This window comes from Gadus morhua, chromosome 5, assembly GCF_902167405.1.
Source record: "Gadus morhua chromosome 5, gadMor3.0, whole genome shotgun sequence".
Taxonomy (NCBI): Eukaryota; Metazoa; Chordata; class Actinopteri; order Gadiformes; family Gadidae; genus Gadus; species Gadus morhua.
In genome coordinates, this window is record NC_044052.1 from 18,361,819 (window position 1) to 18,382,845 (window position 21,027).

At 43.9% G+C, this 21,027-nt stretch overlaps 1 gene segment (V, D, J or C); it reads left to right on the forward strand.

Annotated features, from left to right (window-relative positions):
* Window positions 1-39: 39 nt before the first annotated feature.
* Window positions 40-11,251, forward strand: LOC115544098 (T-cell receptor beta chain C region-like). The segment is given in 8 exon segments: window positions 40-142; window positions 3,094-3,366; window positions 5,951-5,969; window positions 6,806-6,846; window positions 9,233-9,580; window positions 9,943-9,975; window positions 10,305-10,432; window positions 10,912-11,251. Coding segments are annotated over 8 exon segments (933 nt in total).
* The last annotated feature ends 9,776 nt before the right edge of the window (window positions 11,252-21,027 follow it).

Below are 21,027 nucleotides of genomic sequence, written 5' to 3' on the forward strand. Positions count from 1 at the left end.
TATAACTATGGAGCCACTACATCAAACTATGAGGACGGCATCAAAAAGCGGTTTGAGATCAAAATGGAGGACAGGCAGAGCGGATCCCTGGCGGTTCGGGAGGCAAACGTGACACACACGGCGGTGTACTTCTGCGCTGCTGGTGAGCACAGTGATGTGGTTTTGAACCGGGTGCGCACTAAAACGCTCCTCTGTGTATCGAGTCGATGATTAACAGTACTAGGCAGGAGAGGGTGTGTCTTAGTCTTCATGAAACAGACTTCTTCTGAAGGAGGGTCTGTATGTCTGTCTGAAAACAACATGGAGGACAGGATGTCTTTTGCAGTCGTTGGTATTCTCCTGACTTTGTTTCGACTTCTGGGTATAATCTCTCTCATAAGTCTGCCTCCAATGCTATTTACTAATATCAAATGTCAATCATTAGTCTATGGTTTTGTCTTGGACTTCTGTCCCTCTGCTTTTCTGTTCACAGGTGTGTTAGACTGTGTGACATTTCAGCCATCCCATCCCATAATACTTCAGGAAAACACCCGGGCAGAGATTAAGTGTCAACACGACGACGATGCTCTCGGTGTCATGTTATGGTACCAGCGAAGACCAGAGAATAACACTTTGAGTCTAATAGGCTACAGCTACTATCCCAATGACCCCAACTACGAAGAAGTGTTCAAAGATCAATTTGAGTTGACGAGGGAGAGCCGACTGAAAGGAGCGCTGGTATGTCGAAAGGCAGAGGCAAACGACTCTGGGGAGTATTTCTGCGCTGCCAGTACACAGTGATGTGGTTTGATGTGAGTCGCTCACTCAAAACCAATCTGTCCTTTCATCAAAGCTCAAACAAAAGCAGCTAACGCTAGTCCCTCGTGTCAAATCCAGACTGTACGACTCCTTATCCGTTTTTTTCACTGATTTTCCATCGGCCACTTCTGTCTCTTTAATGATCAAAATATGACTTTGAATACTGTATTGTCTTTGACTACTAAGAAGAAATGCAAGGATCAAGTCAAAATAAATAATTTATACGCCTACACCCTGATTGATTGAGTCTGCTATGTACACATCATTCTGGTCAGAACAAGCGTCTTTGAGCAAGGCAGGTTTCAGTACATGTGCTGCTGGTCGAGGAAGGAGGAGACTAGAGCCAGGGCCAAAGAGTAGAACGATCGACTTTCTTTTAAGCCTGTTTGTGTGCATAGCGTACCCTGGTGAAACATAGCATAGCATGATCAGCGACACTGAGGATTATGAACGATATATGACAAGAGTTGAACTACAATAACAAAGAATATTGTCTTTTAAGATCTCTTGGAGGACTGTGCAGTATGTGTCAATTTATATGCAGCCTTGGGATTATTTTTGTCTGTTTTACACGTAAGAATTATTTCGGTATACAATAATTTATCTCAAATCAACTGAAAAGCAATACATTTTCAAATTGCGTTTTACTTATTTAAATTTTTGTTAGCTAATAAAATAACAATAACCATTTTCCGTTCGCAGATGAAGTTCAAAGTGTTATCATTAAGCAATCATCCGCTAAAATAGTCAGAAAAGGTGCCAAAGGGATCCAGATTGACTGCAGCCATGACGACAGCAGTTATCCATTAATGTACTGGTACCAACGCAAAGACGAAAGCCCATCCCTGACTCTCATTGGGTTTGGTTACGAGTCGTCCACTCAGAACTACGAGGATCGGTTTGAAGAGCGGATCAACATTACAAGAGAAAGCGTCCTACAAGGAACGCTGGTTCTTACAGAGGCAGCGGAGTCCGACTCGGCAGTGTATTTCTGCGCTGCCAGTACATGGTGATGTGGTTTGATACAGCTCCCTTGCCAAAACACCCTGAGAAATTAAAACGCAGCCCGACTGCTCTTTCCCCTTTGATGATGAGCAGTACTAGGGAGGGTGTGTCTTATTCTCCAAGAAAACAACTTGTTCTGTAGGAGGGTCTGTGTGTCTGTCTGAAAACAATTTGGAGGAGAGGATGTCTTTTGGAGAGGACCCCTACTTCTGCACCCCAGGGAGGTGGGTTCACCTCTGGTTCCTGTGTCATCATGGCCTTGGGCTTTGGTCCTGATGTTGGCTTCTGGTTCTGGACTGGTTCTCTGCTCCTGGTCTGGTCTTTGTGGGGTTTCTGCACGGTGCCATTTGTATTTGTTTCTTCCCTGTGTGATCCTTGGATCTGGTGTTGGGTCTCGGGTGACAGCCTTGGTAGGCTGGTGGTCCAGGGTCATCTCTCTGAAGTTTGACCCTTCATCTAGCCCCCTCCTAACTCCTTACCATAACCCCTCTACCCCCATATGCTAAGGAGCCTACCTCGCTCAATTTATGTCCCATTTATTATGAACCTATCAGACGAAAAAAGTCTAGCAACAAATCGAAACCAAATAGAATTTGAAATGTTACACGCTTTTACACTTGGAAATATTGCTTTCAATCTCAAAGAAGGCCAATAGCCATATCCCTCAGGGGCGTAGCCAGGGTTAGAAAAATAGTGAGGTCCTGGCTTCAGTTGCAGGGGTTCAGTTATGTGGAGGGGGGGGGGGGCACGCACAAGCACAAACAAATATCACACATGGCGGAAACAAAGTGACAAGTCTCAACAGAATTAAACATTTTCTCATGTCATGTCGGAGAAGTTCTCAACCGCTGATTTTGTATACAGCTGTACTTAGTATTTCTAATTTATTTTTTACGTCTACCGAATTGCGGTGAGCTCCTAGCTGGCTACGGGCAGAACCCCTGGTCTGGGCATTCTGCCTCATTGAAGGAGTATTTCCTACAGCCTCAGTGGTGGCGGTCGTGCCTCATATGTTGAACCGAGTAAGGTGTGGCCTCACTCTGCTGCCGTCAGCCATATCGGCAGCATGCTAGTCACAGCTCTTCATCTGTTCAGTTTATTCTTTTTGGGTGAGTTTTGTCATTGAAGGGATAGACATCATAATGGAGAATTCCATTGAATGTTTTTGTTTTTAAATACTTTCTTACTCACCCTCAATAGTACATAGGAGACACAGGCTTGTACTGGATTCCATCCTTTTTTGTGTGTGAATGAATAACTAACGAGAGAGCCCCATCTTGACCAATGCAGGTCTGGCTGCCGTCCCGGTGCCCGTTCAACCCGGGGATCTGACCCTCCAGCCGGGCGCTGCCATCACGCTCACCTGCAGTCTGGCGTCCGACATGTCGAGCTACACCATGCTCTGGTACCGACAGCACGTCTACGGTGATCCCATCGAGTTCATCATCAAAGAATACGACACCAGTCGGGGTCGCTTCAAAGCCACTCTGGACACAAACCAGAACCGCTTCTCGCTGGGAATAAGCGAGTTGCAGGTGAACGACAGCGGGACGTTCTACTGCGCAGCCTATCACCGCGACACGCCTGGGTGCAGCAGGCGTACACATACCGTCGCTGGGCTGCGTTCATATCGCTGTGGAGGAGCGGGTATCACAGATGTCGAGGGCGCCGGGAGACCTCGTGGTTTTGATAGAAGTCGAGATAGCCAACTGTCAGGCCGATTGGTGAATATGCTATGCAAGCGTTCTCATAACAGTGCAGTTGTTATCATTATTTATTATTGAAGGTTTAGTTAGACATGGACAGTGCAAATTAATAAACATGAAAAATGTACCAGAATTAGCCAAAATGGCTATTTTGCATCTGTTGTCCATGGGCCGATGTTAACAGGCCTAAAGGAATTATAAACACAAGAACTAAAATAACTATACACACATCATACAGGCCGTGGTTGCGATACGAACATTAGCTCTTGACTCTAAGCAACAAGTGAGGAGGACATCCCACTGAAAAGCAAAGAAGAGATCATAATCATCAGTGACTTGGCTGACGTCGTCACGTCACTGACAATGTGACAAGAAAACGGACAGACTTAGAACCTACAGGCCTACAACCAAAGAGATAAAGAACAGGCCTTGAGAATATGGTGCCTGCGGCGTTATGTCACGGCCGTCCCCTGGGAAGGTAGCTTGACCCCAGCAGGGGACAAGGCGCACCATGAGGATTAGGATGACTCAAATGATGGCTCCACCACCGCTAGGCCACCATGAGGGAATGAACCCAGTGGTGGGGAGATAATGAGGTTACACTGTTACAAAAGGTCTGTGCTTTTCTGACAATAAACTGTTAACAATATACAATGTGTTGGATAGATAGATAAATAGATAGATTTATCTATCTATTTCATTTTCTATCTACACTCCAGAATAAATGTACAATCTCCACCAGGTCACCCTAAAACGCAGCAGAATGAACATCTACGATATTTAATTTTTTCTCTGCTCCACTTTTTTTTTATTCTTCCTATGCCTCTGTAGCTTCCTTGGGGCTAGGCCCCCCCACTCATATACTTTATCCTGGCATTCTGTCCCCACAAGGAAGAATTGCTGTTGGAATAATTAATTCTGAAATATGAAAGTGACAAGTAAGGTCCAATGAGGTTAGGGTACAGGTGTAATAAGATCAGATTGCCAAGATAAAGTATGTTGAGGGGAGGATAAGATCATGGAGGTTAGGTGATGAGGCAAGAAAGAAGACTGTGAGGAAGATGAAGTACTGTCAAGATTAAATACATTTTACGATATGTATAGGCTAAGGAGCCTGCCTCGCTCGTTTTATGTCCAATTTATGATGAACCTATCAGACCAAGCAAGTCTAGCGACAAATCGAAACCAAATAGAATTCGAAATGTTACACCCATTTTTAGATGACTTGCTCCTCCAAAATAATAGAATTGAAGCATTTGGCGGAGAAAGGGTCATTTTAAGTGTCAAACACTGACCTCTGTGGCAGACACAGCATGTGACACGTGACTAGTATAGAAGAAAACGACTGTTACAGAATTGAAAGGTAACAAAATGCAAAGGAATATATTACCACGGCGATTCCAGCACATGCCTGCAAAAAACGTCCTTAATCTTTAATGACAATAAAGACACAAAATTAAAGCACAACTGAAGTCATCATTCTTTGATAGGATTATTTGAGGGGATGGTCATGTTTATATATATTTTAACAAACTTTTTTTCCTTATTTCTCACTTAAATTACGTGCTTTTTCGCAAACTTTTTCAATATTATAACTTCGTATATAATCATAATTTGCATAACCCAAGCATTGGTTATTAGACAGATATAGAAAATTCATAAAATAATCAAATCAAACCATTTTATATTTCAAGATGTGCTGATTTTCAAGTTATTTCACTCCAACATTTTTTATATTTTTTATAATTAAAAGATAATTATGAAGAAATGTATAATTTCCTTATGTCAGCCCCATGTAAACATTGGATTAGGGTCAGGCAGACTATATACAAAGCACCTTCCATTTGGAACCAACTCCAACAATACTTGATGTTGTGTGTTTGTGTTTCACAGAGAATAATTAATCTCATCTCCCTTCCAACAGAATTATCCTGCATTGACTGAAATTGCTAATGTTTTTATATCCATTGTATTGTTTTACTTTACTTTATTATCTTATTTACTTTATTTTTATATTTCCCTCGGCACCGTTGCAAAAGAAGGATTATTTCCCTCAATGTGTTTTCCGGGGTTGAATAAACTAAAATGAAAAAATGAAAACGATCATTTTATTCTAAATTGCGTGCGTGCGTGCGTGTGTGTGAGCGACAGACCACGTCACCATGACGAAGTCTGCTATAAAAAGGCGGCAGGTGGAGAGAGACGTAACCAAAGGTGTCCACATCCACCTTGTCATCATCCACAACAAAGGAAAAACGACACAAACAAACACACGACAGAACACAAAGGGAAGTTTTCATCTGACGCCTCGCGCCTGCCCTTCCTGGCGCCGGCGGCTTTTCTTAGCTCGTGCAGAGCAGCACGTGCGGGGTACAGCCGTTTGCGCTGTTTCTGCATGAGCTAAGACAACCCGCACCACGTGCTGCTGCTGCTGCTGATGCTCGGGGGAGATATGGGGAGGTCGCGCGGGGGCGTGCGCGGGGAGCGCTGATGTTTTTGTATGATGATGTTTCACCGTGGGGACAGGGGGCCACGGTGATACATCCCCATAGATGCGCCGTACAAAAACCTCCCGCCGTTCACACGCACTGTGCCACCGCACAACCCGCTGCATCTCAACGAAAAAAACCAACAATGGAGGTAAAGTCGACGCCATGGCTTCCCGGGTGCTTCTCTATACAAACCATGAGGAACATTGAAGACGTTAAAATAGATTTTGTTCCGGTTTTTCTGATGCCAATCGATTCCATTTGTGTGCGTAATTCGCCCTAGTTGATCAAACTTCGCAGCACGCATGCGTGTTTCGTCCATACACCAAATACATCTCGGGATGTGGTGTCTACCTTGGGGATGAATTCGGAAAGTTTGATGGCTTTTTGGTACAAGAGCAGACCAGTGTGACACTGGAAACGAGGCCTACTTTGGAAAAGGGACGAAACTCACGGTCCTGGGCAAGTCCACGCTCAAAATCCATCGCTATGACCAGCTGACAACAAGCGTTTGGCCGCGAATAGTGCCGAGTCGTTCTAAGACAGACCGATCTGGGAGATCTGGGTTTTGGGAAGAATCGATAACACTGTGACCAACACTGAACCAGCCTTCTTTGGCAAAGGAACCAAGCTGACCGTCTTAGGTAAATATTCCGTTCTCTAAATATGAAATGTAGGCTAGAGACTGACACTTTCTACAGCCTCGGCATGAAAACCGTATGCCAGTATTCGATATAGTGTGAGTATCGCGTTTGGGGAAAGTTTGAGCAGATTATACCTGCCATTTCTGCACTGTGATGATTCAAGTGAAGCATATTTCGGAAAAGGAACCAAGCTGACCGTTTTGGGTAAGAGAATGATAAAGAAAAGATGTACAACTTAAGATACATAGGTAAAATGTAAAGGGTAGTAGTCAAATAACTCTAGTAGTTGTCCTGCTTCGTACGGTACCTACTTATTGCCATTAAGCTGGTGCACTGTGCCAATTATGAGGCCTATTTCGGCCAGGGAACAAAACTCACTGTTCTGGGTAAGTCCTAACGTTATTTCAGTTTTCGTTATGCATTGAATGCACTTGACCTGTGAATGAAACATTTACCTTGTGTGAGTCTGGTTAACTAATCTGTGGAAATAATGTGTTAGTAGGCCTGTCTCTATAAAGAAAAGGGGTAGGATCGCTTTAGAGCAGATATCTCAGGAGAAGGGGTTAAAGGCATTAAAACAGTGAGCCCAGCTGGGTCTTGGGTTTATTGGTTGTTCTTGTGCACTGTGCCAGTGGATTTAACGAGGCACACTTTGGTGGAGGAACCAGGTTAACGGTCATAGGTGAGACATCTAATGTTGTTTTTTACTTGATTGAAATAGATAGATTAACCTGAAACGTGCAAATTAGAAGTTCAACGGACTCCCCAACCTTTTCGGTCGGATAGTGCGTCAAGCCAAAGGCAAACTGCCAAGTTTTCAAATGAAAGAAAGACCATTTTTTTATGACTTAAATAAAATAAAATGAAATAACCAATTCATTCATTAATATATGCGGAGGGTTGAGACTCGACGTTAGTGTGTAAAGCGTTCACTTGAACGCATAGCGATAAGAATTAATAAACTAGCCTACTAAAGGAGAGGGTTCTCCCGTTCGAGGTGGAGGTGAGGTGGAGCCGGTGATGTGGAGGCAAGGTGGAGACAGGGTTATGTTACGGTGGAAATCCTCTGTGCTCATACACGGAAGCCTACTTTGGAGCTGGAACGAAATTAACCGTTTTAGGTAAGAAATGTGTCCTCCAAAGCTCTTTATCTCGTAGGAGTCATGGTGTAGACGTTTTGTTCATCGGTAGGCTACGATTAAAAAAAATATCTAATCAAATATTTAAAAAAATAATTCATTGTTTATGTGTAAAGAATGTTCGAAAACGGTGAGTTAGGATTCGGATTCATAAAAGGAAAATCTCAATCCAAGCGGTGTGTTGGCCCAGTGCCCTGAGAACACGGACTTGGAGTCAGTTTTATCCGCTCCCAGACTGTAAAGGCTGTGGCGGTGCATGTTGGCCCGGTGCCCGGAGAACAACAAGTTTTAACCGCTCAGTGAGCGGCTGTGCTCCCAGTCCGAGGCATACTTCGGAAAGGGGACAAAACTCACCGTTTTAGGTAAGGATATACGCAGTAAAATTATCGTAATTCATATTAATTCTCTAATGGCGCATGTTAAATACATGTAAATATATATATAAAGGAGAAATACGTCCACCAAGACCATTTTGGTGGTTAAAAGTCGTATTCGTGATGAAGTGTGTTGTGTAGGTCTACACAACCAGGTTAAATGTTTTAAATAAACTGTACAATGTTTCTACTGTAGGCTAGGCTACACAACCATTAAAGTGGTAGTTTGATTGATTCGCATGGCCTGGTTGTTCTGTAACTGAACTCCGAGCCTGCTGTCTGGTAGAGGCACACGACTCACTTTACTAGGTAAGGAATAACTTGTTTGCAGAGACAGCATTATGTTGGTTAGTATTGACAAAAACAATGGAGGGAAAAGCAATAATTTAAATGAAGAAACAAAGTTAATATTTACTAATAGCAAAATTAATATAAGTGTTTTCATGATATATAAATGAGAAATTAATAATAGATAGGTAATATAGCTAATTGTCTTTTTAACAAGCAGCAAAAGCGAACACTGTCTTTGCTTAGTAAGGCTAATAGTCATTTAGCAAAAAAGTGTTGGTCTAAATTAAGGACGTGTTAATATTGCAAAAAAAAGGTTCTAATGAAAAAGCTAATTAACTAAAAAATATGTAACAGATTACAATGGGATAAAGTGTAACGTAACAATTGTTAAAGCTTGGCACTTGGTTCTATGAACATCCTTACTGTACCGACAGCAATATATTGTTGTTTTTCTTTCTTCTGACAAATGCAATTATTGTAAGTCTCTTTGGATAAATACGTCTGCTAAATGCCCTAAATGTAAATGTAACGAATCACACACACAGTGGCCTCGCTCTGTTAACATCCGACTTGGGTCCCCTGCCACAATTAGGCTCCTTAATCCACCTAATGTACACCAACGTACCACGTTTATCGGCCAGGGCCGGTCCCACATGCAGGCCCCACCAGGGTGTACATGTCATGTGCACAATCATAACTAGTATGGGAGGCAAGTCGGTCAAAGGAAAGCGGAGGCTGGTCACCCCGCATGTCAGACGGTCTGACGGCGTCCCTCTGTCCCCATAGAACCGTTGTGTAACGTCTCCCCGCCCACGGTGGTGGTCCTGCCGCCCTCTGAGAAGGAGTGCCGTGACCGGAAGGAGCAGCTGAAGAAGACCCTGGTGTGCGTGGCGTCAGGCTTCTACCCGGACCACGTCGGCGTGTCCTGGACTGTGAACGGCCAGTCGGTCACTAAGGGCGTGGCCAGTGACCACCCCGCCCTGCGTGTGGGCGACAAATACCAGATCACCAGCCGGCTCCGGGTGGAGGCCCGGGAGTGGTACACAGGGGGCAACATCTTCACCTGCAATGTCAGCTTCTTCAACGGGACAGACACCTTCAACACCTCGGCCGAGGTTTATGGGGGCGGTGATGGTACAGCACCCAGAATGACCCTTAGGAGTCCATTACAACAGAACTGGTTTATGGGGTCACAGTAGCACTACTGAACGTGAATGACCCTTAGGAGTCCCGTACCATATATTTGTATAGAATATATAGACTAATTGGACTTCACATTGGATAAAGGGGTCTCCTTAATGACTGAACAGTCAATAAAAAGTATAACACTACTTTATTATAGTAAGTTATTATAGTATAACACTTTGTTAAGGAGCAGTAGCCGCTACGACATCTAGCTTTAGGAGAGCCACAGCTGATTGTCAGCTGACGAACAAACGTTGATTTGATTGGTAGGAAACCAGTGTAATAATACGTGTTCCACTCCATCTTTCCAGTCAATGGGACCCAGACGGACGCCATGACCAGAGGTACCAGTTCTGACTCCCAGTAAAACCACACAGCACTAACTTACAGAAAGGACCCATGTACAGGCACTTACTTTACCTGTATAGGCTCCTGTTGTATACGGTCACTCAGACTGAAAATATACTACATATCTTAAATTACTTATTATTTGTGAACATCCTGTATATATCCATACATATCTTTTATTCAATGTTAATCCGGTATATTTAATATTTACTTTCCACATTTACTGTAGTTTTCACTTCATCCCAACTGTGTCTCAACAGAACAGTACCGGAACCTAAACCCCAACACGCTGTTAATTTGAAGTTCTGCTTTGTTTTGCCCACAGAGGAATTCGTTAAGGTCACCCAGACGGCCAAACTGTCCTACATCGTAATGATCGTCAAGAACATCGTCTACGGAGTCTTTGTCACGATACTGGCTTGGAAACTCGGCATCGGACGATCGCACGCTACGGTACGTTTTACGTGCGACACAAAGCTAGCATGTAGCAATGATGTGGTTATGAAAACAAGTGTTTTGGGTTTACAATGCTGTGGCACATATTTCATAAAGGCTAGAGCATGTTGACTTGGAAAATCTGGTTTGTCCAAATAGTTTGTAGGTAAGTCTGTTTAGCATCTCTACTTCAAACCCTCGCTACACAATTGGTTACACTGTGAGTTGCCATTTGCCACTTTACATTTACACTTATGATAGCAAGACACATATATATATACAGTAGATGGCACGCATGAACACACCTTTCTTGTGAATAATGTTACATTTTGTGTCTGACTTGTTTGCACTGTTGAGCTAGCACGATATTCAAGCAGATCAATGTGCCCGTGAAAATAAACGTGAACCTTGAAGCCGCACTCGAGTGAAGGCTGAAGGGGGCGTCTGGTCAGGACGTCCGTGGCTCAACTTGTGTCTTGTCCCGTCTCGTCCCCCAGGCTAAGAAGTGAGACAGCGGCGGTCCAAGGGAGGTGACGGCTCCAGCTGACCATTTTCTCTGTTGTTGCCTTGGTGATGTGAAACATGCCATGCGAGAATATAAACACATTAGGTTGTACTCTGGAGAGCCACGCTGTGTTCTACATCCAGGCATCAGCCCGCTTCGTCTCAGTTTCTCATCACTTTGAAGATCGCTGATGAAATGATTGGGACGCTAAAATAATTATAAGGATATTTAATAATGATAATAATTTTTGCTTTTGTTCTTGCGTGATTTGTGTTTGTTTTCATAAAACCCAATGTTTCTTTCTGTAATAAAGTCGATTAGGTTGAAATGGTTGTGGTTTTGTTCTCGCTAGTTTGTAATAAAAGTTGATGAGAGAATTAACTAAAGTTATTGCGTTGAGTTAATCATGTAGATTTATATATTCTACTAGTATAAGACAAAGCTCTATGCTAAAGGTCTATGCTAAAGGTCAATGAAAACAGAAGAAAGTAGTAAATTATACTTGATGTAGTTCATAATCCTTAATCTCTTAAATGTCTGACATTTAAGAGATTTAGGATTGGGTAAGATTCAAAGAAGAGGGATATTTATGTACTGTAATATATATGTTTGACAGGCTGATGTAGGCCTACTAAATCACCCAAAACACTTTCTCAAAACCCAAAACACTCCAACCAGTTAATTATTATAAACACATCTCAATTATCTCAAGGGTTGGTCCACCAGACGCCTTACTACGTACCAAGACATACACAATCATCAGCAACATAGAAAATGATCAACAAAACACATCAGAGAACCACAAATGCTCTTGTATCCAGAGCGAGAGAGCCAGCAGAAGAGGAGCTGATGATGGAGGAGGAGGAGAAGGAGGTGATACAGGATGTGGTGCCCCACATCCTCCTTACAAGCGAGAAATGTCAAAGTTCGGCAGCTTCCTGCCTCCCCACCACGACCCAGACACCTGCCGCCTGCTCGTGCAAAACGGCCTGCAGTCGGGCGGAGAATTTTCCACGGGGGGGTGACGGTTGCCGGGGGTGACGGGGGCGTGTGTGTGAGTGCGCAGTGCGGCGGGCGTCTGGCTGGTGTTTGGAGGCAGCTGCTTGCCTCTGTTTCCGGTGCAGTCGTTTGCATTTTGCAAAAGAGCTTCTGAGGTGAAGACCTGAATATGAAAACCTGTTGTGCAACTGCTACATGACGAAAGTCAACTACAGGTGACGGGAAAGGTAACCTCCTAAAAAGCATAAGGTTTAGTGCTTTCATTCACCACTGTGAAAGCTGAAGTCAATGTGAGTGCTCAAACTAAACAAAAGAAACGCGTACAAAACTATCTCCATCTGCCGGCACTGTTGCAATACTCAAAGTCAACTGTTCTTCATCATTTAGAAGTCTATTCCCTGTTTTCACTTGTGTTTATGCTTTGAAAATCCATAATTCACATGTAAGCATTAGCACACTCAGGAATGCACTTGAATGTATATTGAGAGTATTTCAAATGGAATACAATGAATCAATCACACTTACCACATTAACTTAATTAATCTGAATAAAACATACAGCGCCCTCTTTAAAATACCAATGCTTTGAAAAGTGTGATAAACCTCTACTGAACAGATAGAGGTTCAGTAGAGGGGCGACAGTGAGAAGGAAGGTTGTCCATAACATGTATTCGTCTTCAAATACACTCTGAACAGAGTTTATGGCGGAGAATAGGGGTTCCCAAAGTGGGGGTCGCGACCCTCTTTAAAATACCAATGCTTTGAAAAGCGCCCACTTTAAAATACCAATGCTTTGAAAAGCGCCCACTTTAAAATACCAATGCTTTGAAAAGTGTGATAAACCTCTACTGAACAGATGGGGCGACAGTGAGAAGGAAGACTGTCCATAACATGTACTCGTCTTCAAATACACTCTGAACAGAGTTTATGGCGTAGAATAGGGGTTCCCAAAGTGGGGTTCGCGAGACGCTGAGAGGTGGGTCGCGGAATGATTTCCATAAATCACATAAATAGAAAATACAGAAAAATTCTCCCATGGTTGTAAAAATTATGAAACAAACATGGTAGTTAAAATACAGATTTTCCTCCTGAGGTGATTACGACAGATTAACGATAGCATCATTTGCAGGTGTCAGGTCAGTCACCACCTGACTGACCCTGACTGGTTAACAAGGCTAGCGTATGTCTTTCATTTTTGACAGACTGAATGGACTTAACCTGTCATTGCAAGGTGAAAACACAAGCATCATGTCAATGAGTGATAAAAGTGTGTTCACATTGTGAAGATGTCTATAACTACCCACCTTCTAGCCCTCCTGGAACACTTTGACAACTATTTCCCTGAGAAAACGGCTCCGGAACAATATGACTGGATAAAATCACCATTCAGTCATCTGTCAGCCGTCATGGAGGACGCACTGATGGAGCTGTCATGTGAACACACTTTAAAGATAGATTTTAATTTTTTTTAGACGCTTGCTAAATTCTGGATTTCGGTCGAGAGGGAATATCCACAGCTGTCCAAGGCCGCGATGGACGTACTGACGCCATTTGGCTCCACATACCTGTGCGAACAAACTTTCTCTGCACTGACATATATTAAAAATAAATACAGATCACGTCTTGTGGAGGATGATCTCCGTGTGGCCGTCTCCACAATTAAACCGAGAATGGACTTGCTGTTTTCCGCGCATAGCGCGCATCCATTTCATTAGATGAGATTAACGATGAAACATAGATGCCAGCAACAATGTACATATGTTTACAACAGTTTGTGGATATTACCCTGACTGAGATATTCTTCTGTTCAAATGGAAATGAAAGTAAAATGTCAAAGTTAAGTTTGCACATGACAGAAATACGGTGCACTCATGTTACATGGATATTATTTTGACTGAGGTATTCTTCTTTTTATCAAACAGTAAATTTCTATATGTAAAATCGTAACAGGCTGCTCTGTTCTTTTGTGTTGTCGTTAAGCCTGTGTTTGGATAAGCCTAGTGCGTATGGCCTGTGCGCACATTTTATTTAATTTTTTCAGTTACATCCGGGGATAGTGGGAGTTGCCAGTCTCTGGCACCGTTATTTTGGGGGCTGCGGGTTGAAATGTTTGGGAACCCATGGCGTAGATGATGTAGTTTTCTGCTGACTGAATTTCAGGTTTCAGTCAGTTTTCGACTCATTTTGAGGTTCTCAGCTACATCAACATCTTCATAATTCTAATTTGGTTCTTTTAAATCCTTTTCAAGGTCTTTACGCCGTCCAAATTTCAAAGTTCATGCTCGAAATGCAATGTTATCTTCCTAGTTTCTCAAGGCTCCCCTTCCACCGCCACCTGACCCCAGATGCACCCCCCCTCACCATCTCTAGCCCCCCCCATCTGACCTGGAGTGACCTTTACCATCTACTTATGAAGACATGACTTCACCAGGCCCTCATCGCTACGCTGATCCCTTGTTTTGTGTAAACCCAACCCCGTCTCAGCGTCTCTACGGAGCCACGCCTGCTGTCCCACCGCTGGTCGGACCGCAACCTTTGACCTCTGACCTCCGACCCTAGTGAGCGGTACCTTCAGTCTTTTCAATGGGTTCATGTGAAGGCAGCGTCCCCCCCCCAGAGGTAAGCAGCATCCTGGGGGTCCTGGGGGGGGGGGGGGGCACAGGGGTTGGAACACAGGTAGATGTCTGAGTTTACCTGAGACAGACAGGCAGGTATCTGAAAAACTCAGAAGCACTAAAGCTTTATTAGGTCTGGCCCATATGAACATAAACAAATATCTACATTTTGGCCCAAAAATAGATATTTTGACAATATTGATGGGATGGTTATTTATATAATAACCATCCCATCAATATTTATATATTTATATAAATATTTATAGAATGAGATTTTTGATTGATAATCATCAGTAAGGATGATTTAATGACTAAGTGGGTAAAGGTATGTCAAAGTCAGCTAAAACAGTCTAGTAGGTTCATAAAGTCACTTTACTGTAATTAAGCGTTCAAAACCAGGAAAAGACTACACTTATGCCATGTCTCAATGAGCAGATTTTTATCGTATTGAATATTTAGCTCAGCACTAACATGGGGTTTCACTTCGTTCACTAAGGCAGGTGATGAAACTGAGAAAGATAGATGGGACAGAGACCACCGATACCGGGTTCACTGGATCAAAAGCTGCCCTCTGCTGGCGGGACAGACAAACTGCATCTAAGCTCAGATAATATTTGTTTTTGCTGTGAAGCGATCCGGGGACCACCCAAGATTTTTGAAGTTAAGAGCGGGCAACATCACAGACAAACCTTTATTAGTTCATTGTAACATGACAAACAGAGGTGACAATAGAGGGACCCAGATGGCGACAGCCACACTGAGGTAGTGGCAGATTTACGGACCAACACAAAAATGGTAGTAGTAGTAGAAAGTAGCAAAAAGTCCCAAGAAGCAGAGAAAAGTGTCCAACAAGGTTTGCCGTAAAGCGATCAGGGGACCACCCGAGATTGCGACAGGTGAAGAAACTAAGAAAGATAGACAGGACAGAGACCACCGATTCTGGTTTCAGTGTATCAAAAGCTGCCCTCTGTTGGCGGGGCAGACAAACTGCATCTAAGCTCAGATAATATTTGTTTTTTCTGTGAAGCGATCCGGGGACCACCCAAGATTTTTGAAGTTAAGAAAGGGCAACAAATTAAAAGTATCCCATGGAGGCGAATGTGAGTGCACATTGAGCTTCAAGTAGTGAAACAGGTATATTTCTACGAGAAATGGCAAGTAAGAAATGGAGGTTATAATAATCCTCATGAGGCCGGGAGCCTGGGAGGAAACACGCTGAGACTTCATCGGTGTAGTAAACACACGCGGTCATCTTTAAACATGTGGGGGTGTAGCTCCATCGCTACGCCCTTGGGCCCCGGGCTCCGTCAGGGCAGGGGCCCCCGTGGACGACGGCTACGCCAGCGAGCCAGAGGTGGAGGTAAGGGGGGAGGCCGGGGAAGGAGGAGGCGGGAGAGGGGGGAGGCGGGGGTGAAGCCACGCCCCCAGGACCGCGGTGGAAGGTGGAGGTCTCACACGGTGGAGGGTGGGGGTCTCACACAGTGGAGGGTGGGGGTCTCACACAGTGGAGGGTGGGGGTCTCACACGGTGGAGGGTGGGGGTCTCACACAGTGGAGGGTGGGGGGTCTCACACAGTGGGGGGTGGGGGTCTCACACAGTGGAGGGTGGGGGGTCTCACACAGTGGGGGGTGGGGGTCTCACACAGTGGAGGGTGGGGGGTCTCACACAGTGGGGGGTGGGGGTCTCACACAGTGGAGGGTGGGGGGTCTCACTCAGTGGAGGGTGGGGAGTCTCACACAGTGGGGGGTGGGGGTCTCACTCAGTGGCGGGTGGGGGTCTCACACAGTGGAGGGTGGGGGGTCTCACTCAGTGGAGGGTGGGGAGTCTCACTCAGTGGAGGGTGGGGGTCTCACTCAGTGGAGGGTGGGGGGTCTCACTCAGTGGAGGGTGGGGGTCTCACTCAGTGGAGGGTGGGGGGTCTCACTCAGTGGAGGGTGGGGGTGTCACCTCGCTGCCGGGCCGGCGCTCTGCGCCGCGGTCCCGAAGGTGGGCCGACGGGGGCGCGTGGGAGGCGGCGTTGCCCCCCTGCCGGGCGACCCCGGCCTTTCCCGGGGCCGTGAAGACCCCCCATGTCGCGGTGAACCAAGTGTGGGCCGTCGAACCATGAAACTGATGGGAGTTCAGTGGGTAAATTGCGATTTTCTTAACTGAAACTATTTTCATTTCTACTACAATAATCGAAAATGTATATAATTATTCTGATATTTACAATTATTCATATGCACATGGACAATTTATTGTGTCATTGCCGAACGCTTATTAAATAGTAGCGGTTGCCAGATGTTACCCAACCACACAGTTGGTGTGGTTGGTAGATTTGATCTCAATCAGTTTGTGACCCAGGAGAGCAATGTGCCAATTCCCCCCTGTGCCTCCACCAAGACATTGGTATACCAGCCTCAGAACTCATCAGGAAACCTGGGGACAGTGCAGAGACTACAAACGTGATGCTGTGAAAGTGACCTCCAACGTAGAAAGGGTGTTTATAGAGGACTTTACGTTGTCGGGGGATCCCAGTGGGGAGACACTCATGAACAGCTCTCTCCTGATTCGTCTGAAAGACCGTGAGACTAGAGGCTTGTATTACTGTGCTGCTAGATGAGCACGTCAACACACACCCACCACTATTCTTCCAATGTCACCACCATCAGTGCTGTACGGTTGGAAGAGTTGATGGCATCACCTCCTCTCTTCTAACAATTTACATAAAATGGCTCCTCCCACGTGGGGGTTCCGACATGGTTGTGAGATGGAAACAGGAGCGACTGCCATCAAAACGATACAAGTTGAAAGGTTATCGCAAGTAGGAAATGTACTTGATAGGGCTCTGTTTATAAGATGAGAGTTCCAAGCTAGCTAGCATTGACTGATCAAAGTGAGACAAATATGTCGGCAATCACATTTCTTGCCCTAATATTTACTACAGTTGTCTCAGGTAGGGCTACTATCCTTTACTATGGCTACTGGATAACATAATATTCTACAATGTTATGTTTTCTAATTTTCTTCTAAAACTGAAACCGATCTTTCAGGGTTAGCAATCTAATTTAATATTACTGACTCTAGGTAAAAAAATCTCCAGTTGGAAAACTGTTTCTACGATAATTTGATCTTCGGTTCTTCTCTTCTCCCTAGGTGCAACCCCTAGCAACCAGGTTCACCAAACTCCGCCTGATATGGTTGTGGCTATTAAGTCAGGAGCAACAGTCACGCTGAACTGCTCCCACAGCATTGAGAACTACAACACAATCCTCTGGTACAAGCAACAATGCAACAATAAACAGCTGAAGTTACTAGGGTACATATACTCGACGTTTGCAACTCCTGAAATGGGAATGGATGGTGAAATGAGTGGGAGCGCTGGACAACACCAAACTGCCAGGTTAACGATACAGAACATCAGCGTGGAGAGCAGCGCTGTGTATTTCTGTGCTGCTAGTATCCACAATGCAGCGTATTAGGGGTTCACCGTACAATAACTCCTCATCTAATAATTCATCTGATTAACCTCCCTGCACCTGCAGCAACCTCATCTCAGCATCAGCTGGATCTTACCCTTCTTTTGGAGTCAAAAAACACAACCTTTGGTTCTCTACAGGAGACTCTCCATTCTAGAGCAAAGTGACTAAACCCACATGGTTAGGTTATCCGTGTCAGATAAACAACATGACATGACACATTATTAGGGGTGTAACGGTACACAAAAGTCATGGTTAGGTACGTACCTCGGTTTTGAAGTCATGGATGGTATTGGGCGGTACAGTTCATAGTTAAGGGGAACATTTTAAAAAACAGTTTTTCTGTCAACAACGGAGAATGGCTCTGGTTCAGCAGCAATGAAAACACCAATAGACTTGGTTATGGCATTTGCAGTTCTGAATTTCCAGACAGGGGTTGTTGAAATAATTTCGTGAGCTGTGTTTGCAAAGCTCGCTTTTTTATTTCACAGCAACGGTGATACTAAACACCCGGATAGTGCCTTTTCAAATGCTACGCATGTTAAAGTGCCATACGTAGACACGGAGAGCCTGTCGGAGACCCTCTCCGTAGCTTACGTGCGCATCCAATATTTTTTACCTATACGTCGACGCAACGGAGACGGCATGGGCTGTGATTGGTCCTCTAACGAAATCATTTCCGGAATCACTTCCCCGGTTTGACTTTGCACCTTATTTGCTTTGTACATTGTTTAATTTGCACATTAAGGACAAATAAAACACCAAATAGGATTTGAAAGCTTTGGAAGTTTATCTAAAACACAATTTTTTATTCGTCGTTGTTTTCGAGCAATCATGTGCTGTATTTCTTTCCAGTGCAATCTTGCTTCTCATCAAAACTCTCGCAACCCATGATGGGTCCTCAGCTGTAAACCATTCAAAAAGCTCAAAAAAAACGATAAGAAAAGCTAATACAAACATACCAAGCACTTGGGGGGAGTTCTTTAGTTGTTTTGTGTTTGAGTCAGAACAAATGTCACCACCATCAGTGCTGTACGGTTGGAAGACTTGATGGCATCACCTCCTCTCTTCTAACAATTTACATAAAATAGCTCCTCCCACATGGGGGTTCCGATATGGTTGTGGGATGGAAATAGGAGCCACTGCCATCAAAACGATGCAAGTTGAAAGGTTATCGCACGTAGGAAATGTAATTGATAGGGCTTTGTTCATAAGATGAGAGTCCAACGCTAGCTAGCCTTGAATGATCACAGTGAGACAACTATGTCGGTGATCACATTGCTTGCGCTTATATTTACGTTTACAGTTGTCTCAGGTAGGGCTACTATCCTTTACTATGGCTACTGGATAGCATAACATTGTACAATGTTATGTTTTTGAATTTTCTTCCAAAACTGATCTTCGGTTCTTCTCTTCTCCCAAGGTGCATCCCTTAGCGACCAGGTTCACCAATCTCCACCTGAGATGGTTGTGGCTATTAAGTCAGGAGCAAAAGTCACGCTGAACTGCTCCCACAGCATTGAGAACTACGAAGTAATCCTCTGGTACAAACAGCAACGCAACGATAAACAGCTCCAGTTACTAGGGTACATATACTCGGAAAATGCAAATCCCGAAAAGGGAATGCATGTTGAAATGAGTGGGAGTGCTTATCGCAACCAAACTGCCAGGTTAACGATACTGAACATCAGCCCGGAGAGCAGCGCCGTGTATTTCTGTGCTGCTAGATTCCACAATGCAGCAAATTAGGGATTCACCGTACAATAACTACTCGTCTGATAATTCATCTGATTAACCTCCCTGCACCTGCAGCAGCCTCATCTCAGCTGGATCTTACCCTTCATTTTGTGCCAAAAAAAAAAAACCTTCGATTCACTACAGGAGACTCCATTCTAGAGCAAAGTGACTAAAGTCACATAGTTAGGTTATCTGTGTAATATAAACAACATAACATGATACATTATTATTCATAACGTTACTGACCAAGCTGCTGCCTGAAAGAATATTTTGCTGTGTGTGTGTGTGTGTGTGTGTGTGTGTGTGTGTGTGTGTGTGTGTGTGTGTGTGTGTGTGTGTGTGTGTGTGTGTGTGTGTGTGTGTGTGTGTGTGTGTGTGTTGAGACAATACTGGATTTTCTACAATTCCTTAAAAAATAAGGATATTCTATGCCATTTTCATACCACAGGGAAAACTTAACTCAACAATGAGGGCATATAATTTTTTATTTTTTGAGTTTAAGCTATTTCTGAGTTTCTTTCTGAAAATAACAGACCAAAAGCAAATAGAGCATACCTCCACAACTGCAAGGGCTGTAATATGTTATCTTGGAGTCATAATAAAGTTTGTTCTTTAGGTGAAATAATCAACGTGGGTACTACTTGGTTAGAGTGATTGAACATAGACCAGATGTTGAATATTTAATTTCCCCCTGAAATAGATTTCATATTTTCGATTGAAATTAGGGGTGTGCATGGGTACACGTGTAACCGGTTAGTAAATCATAACCGTTAATAAAAAAATAAAAAAAATTACCGCGCCATTGTTTCAATGGGAATCGCGACGGTCCATACTCTGAACATAGTTTACATATATATAATTCGAAATTCGTCCCAGCCTTTAGACCACAGATACTCTAGGGTCTATAGCATATAACCGCGTTGTCTGATTACAGTTTCATTCATTTTTCACGATTAACCAGCTCTCGTTTTGAAGAATAATCACTGCGCCATTCGTTTCAATGGGAATAGCGACGGTCTATACTTTCCACATAAAGTGTACATATTTATAAATTGAAATTCGTCCAAGCCTTTATGCCACAGATACTATAGGGTCTACAGAATATAACCACGTTTTCTGATTACAGTTTAATGAAACAGTAAGCTGACAACATCCTAATTAACACCGCAACTGCAAATTAACCACACGGAGATAACCATGGCAACCGGTCAAACAAATTTTCTTTTTGCGATCATTCTGCATGCGCATCCGCCGTGTTGATAAACAAATAATCCCCCTATAGCGCGACTGCGGTCCACTT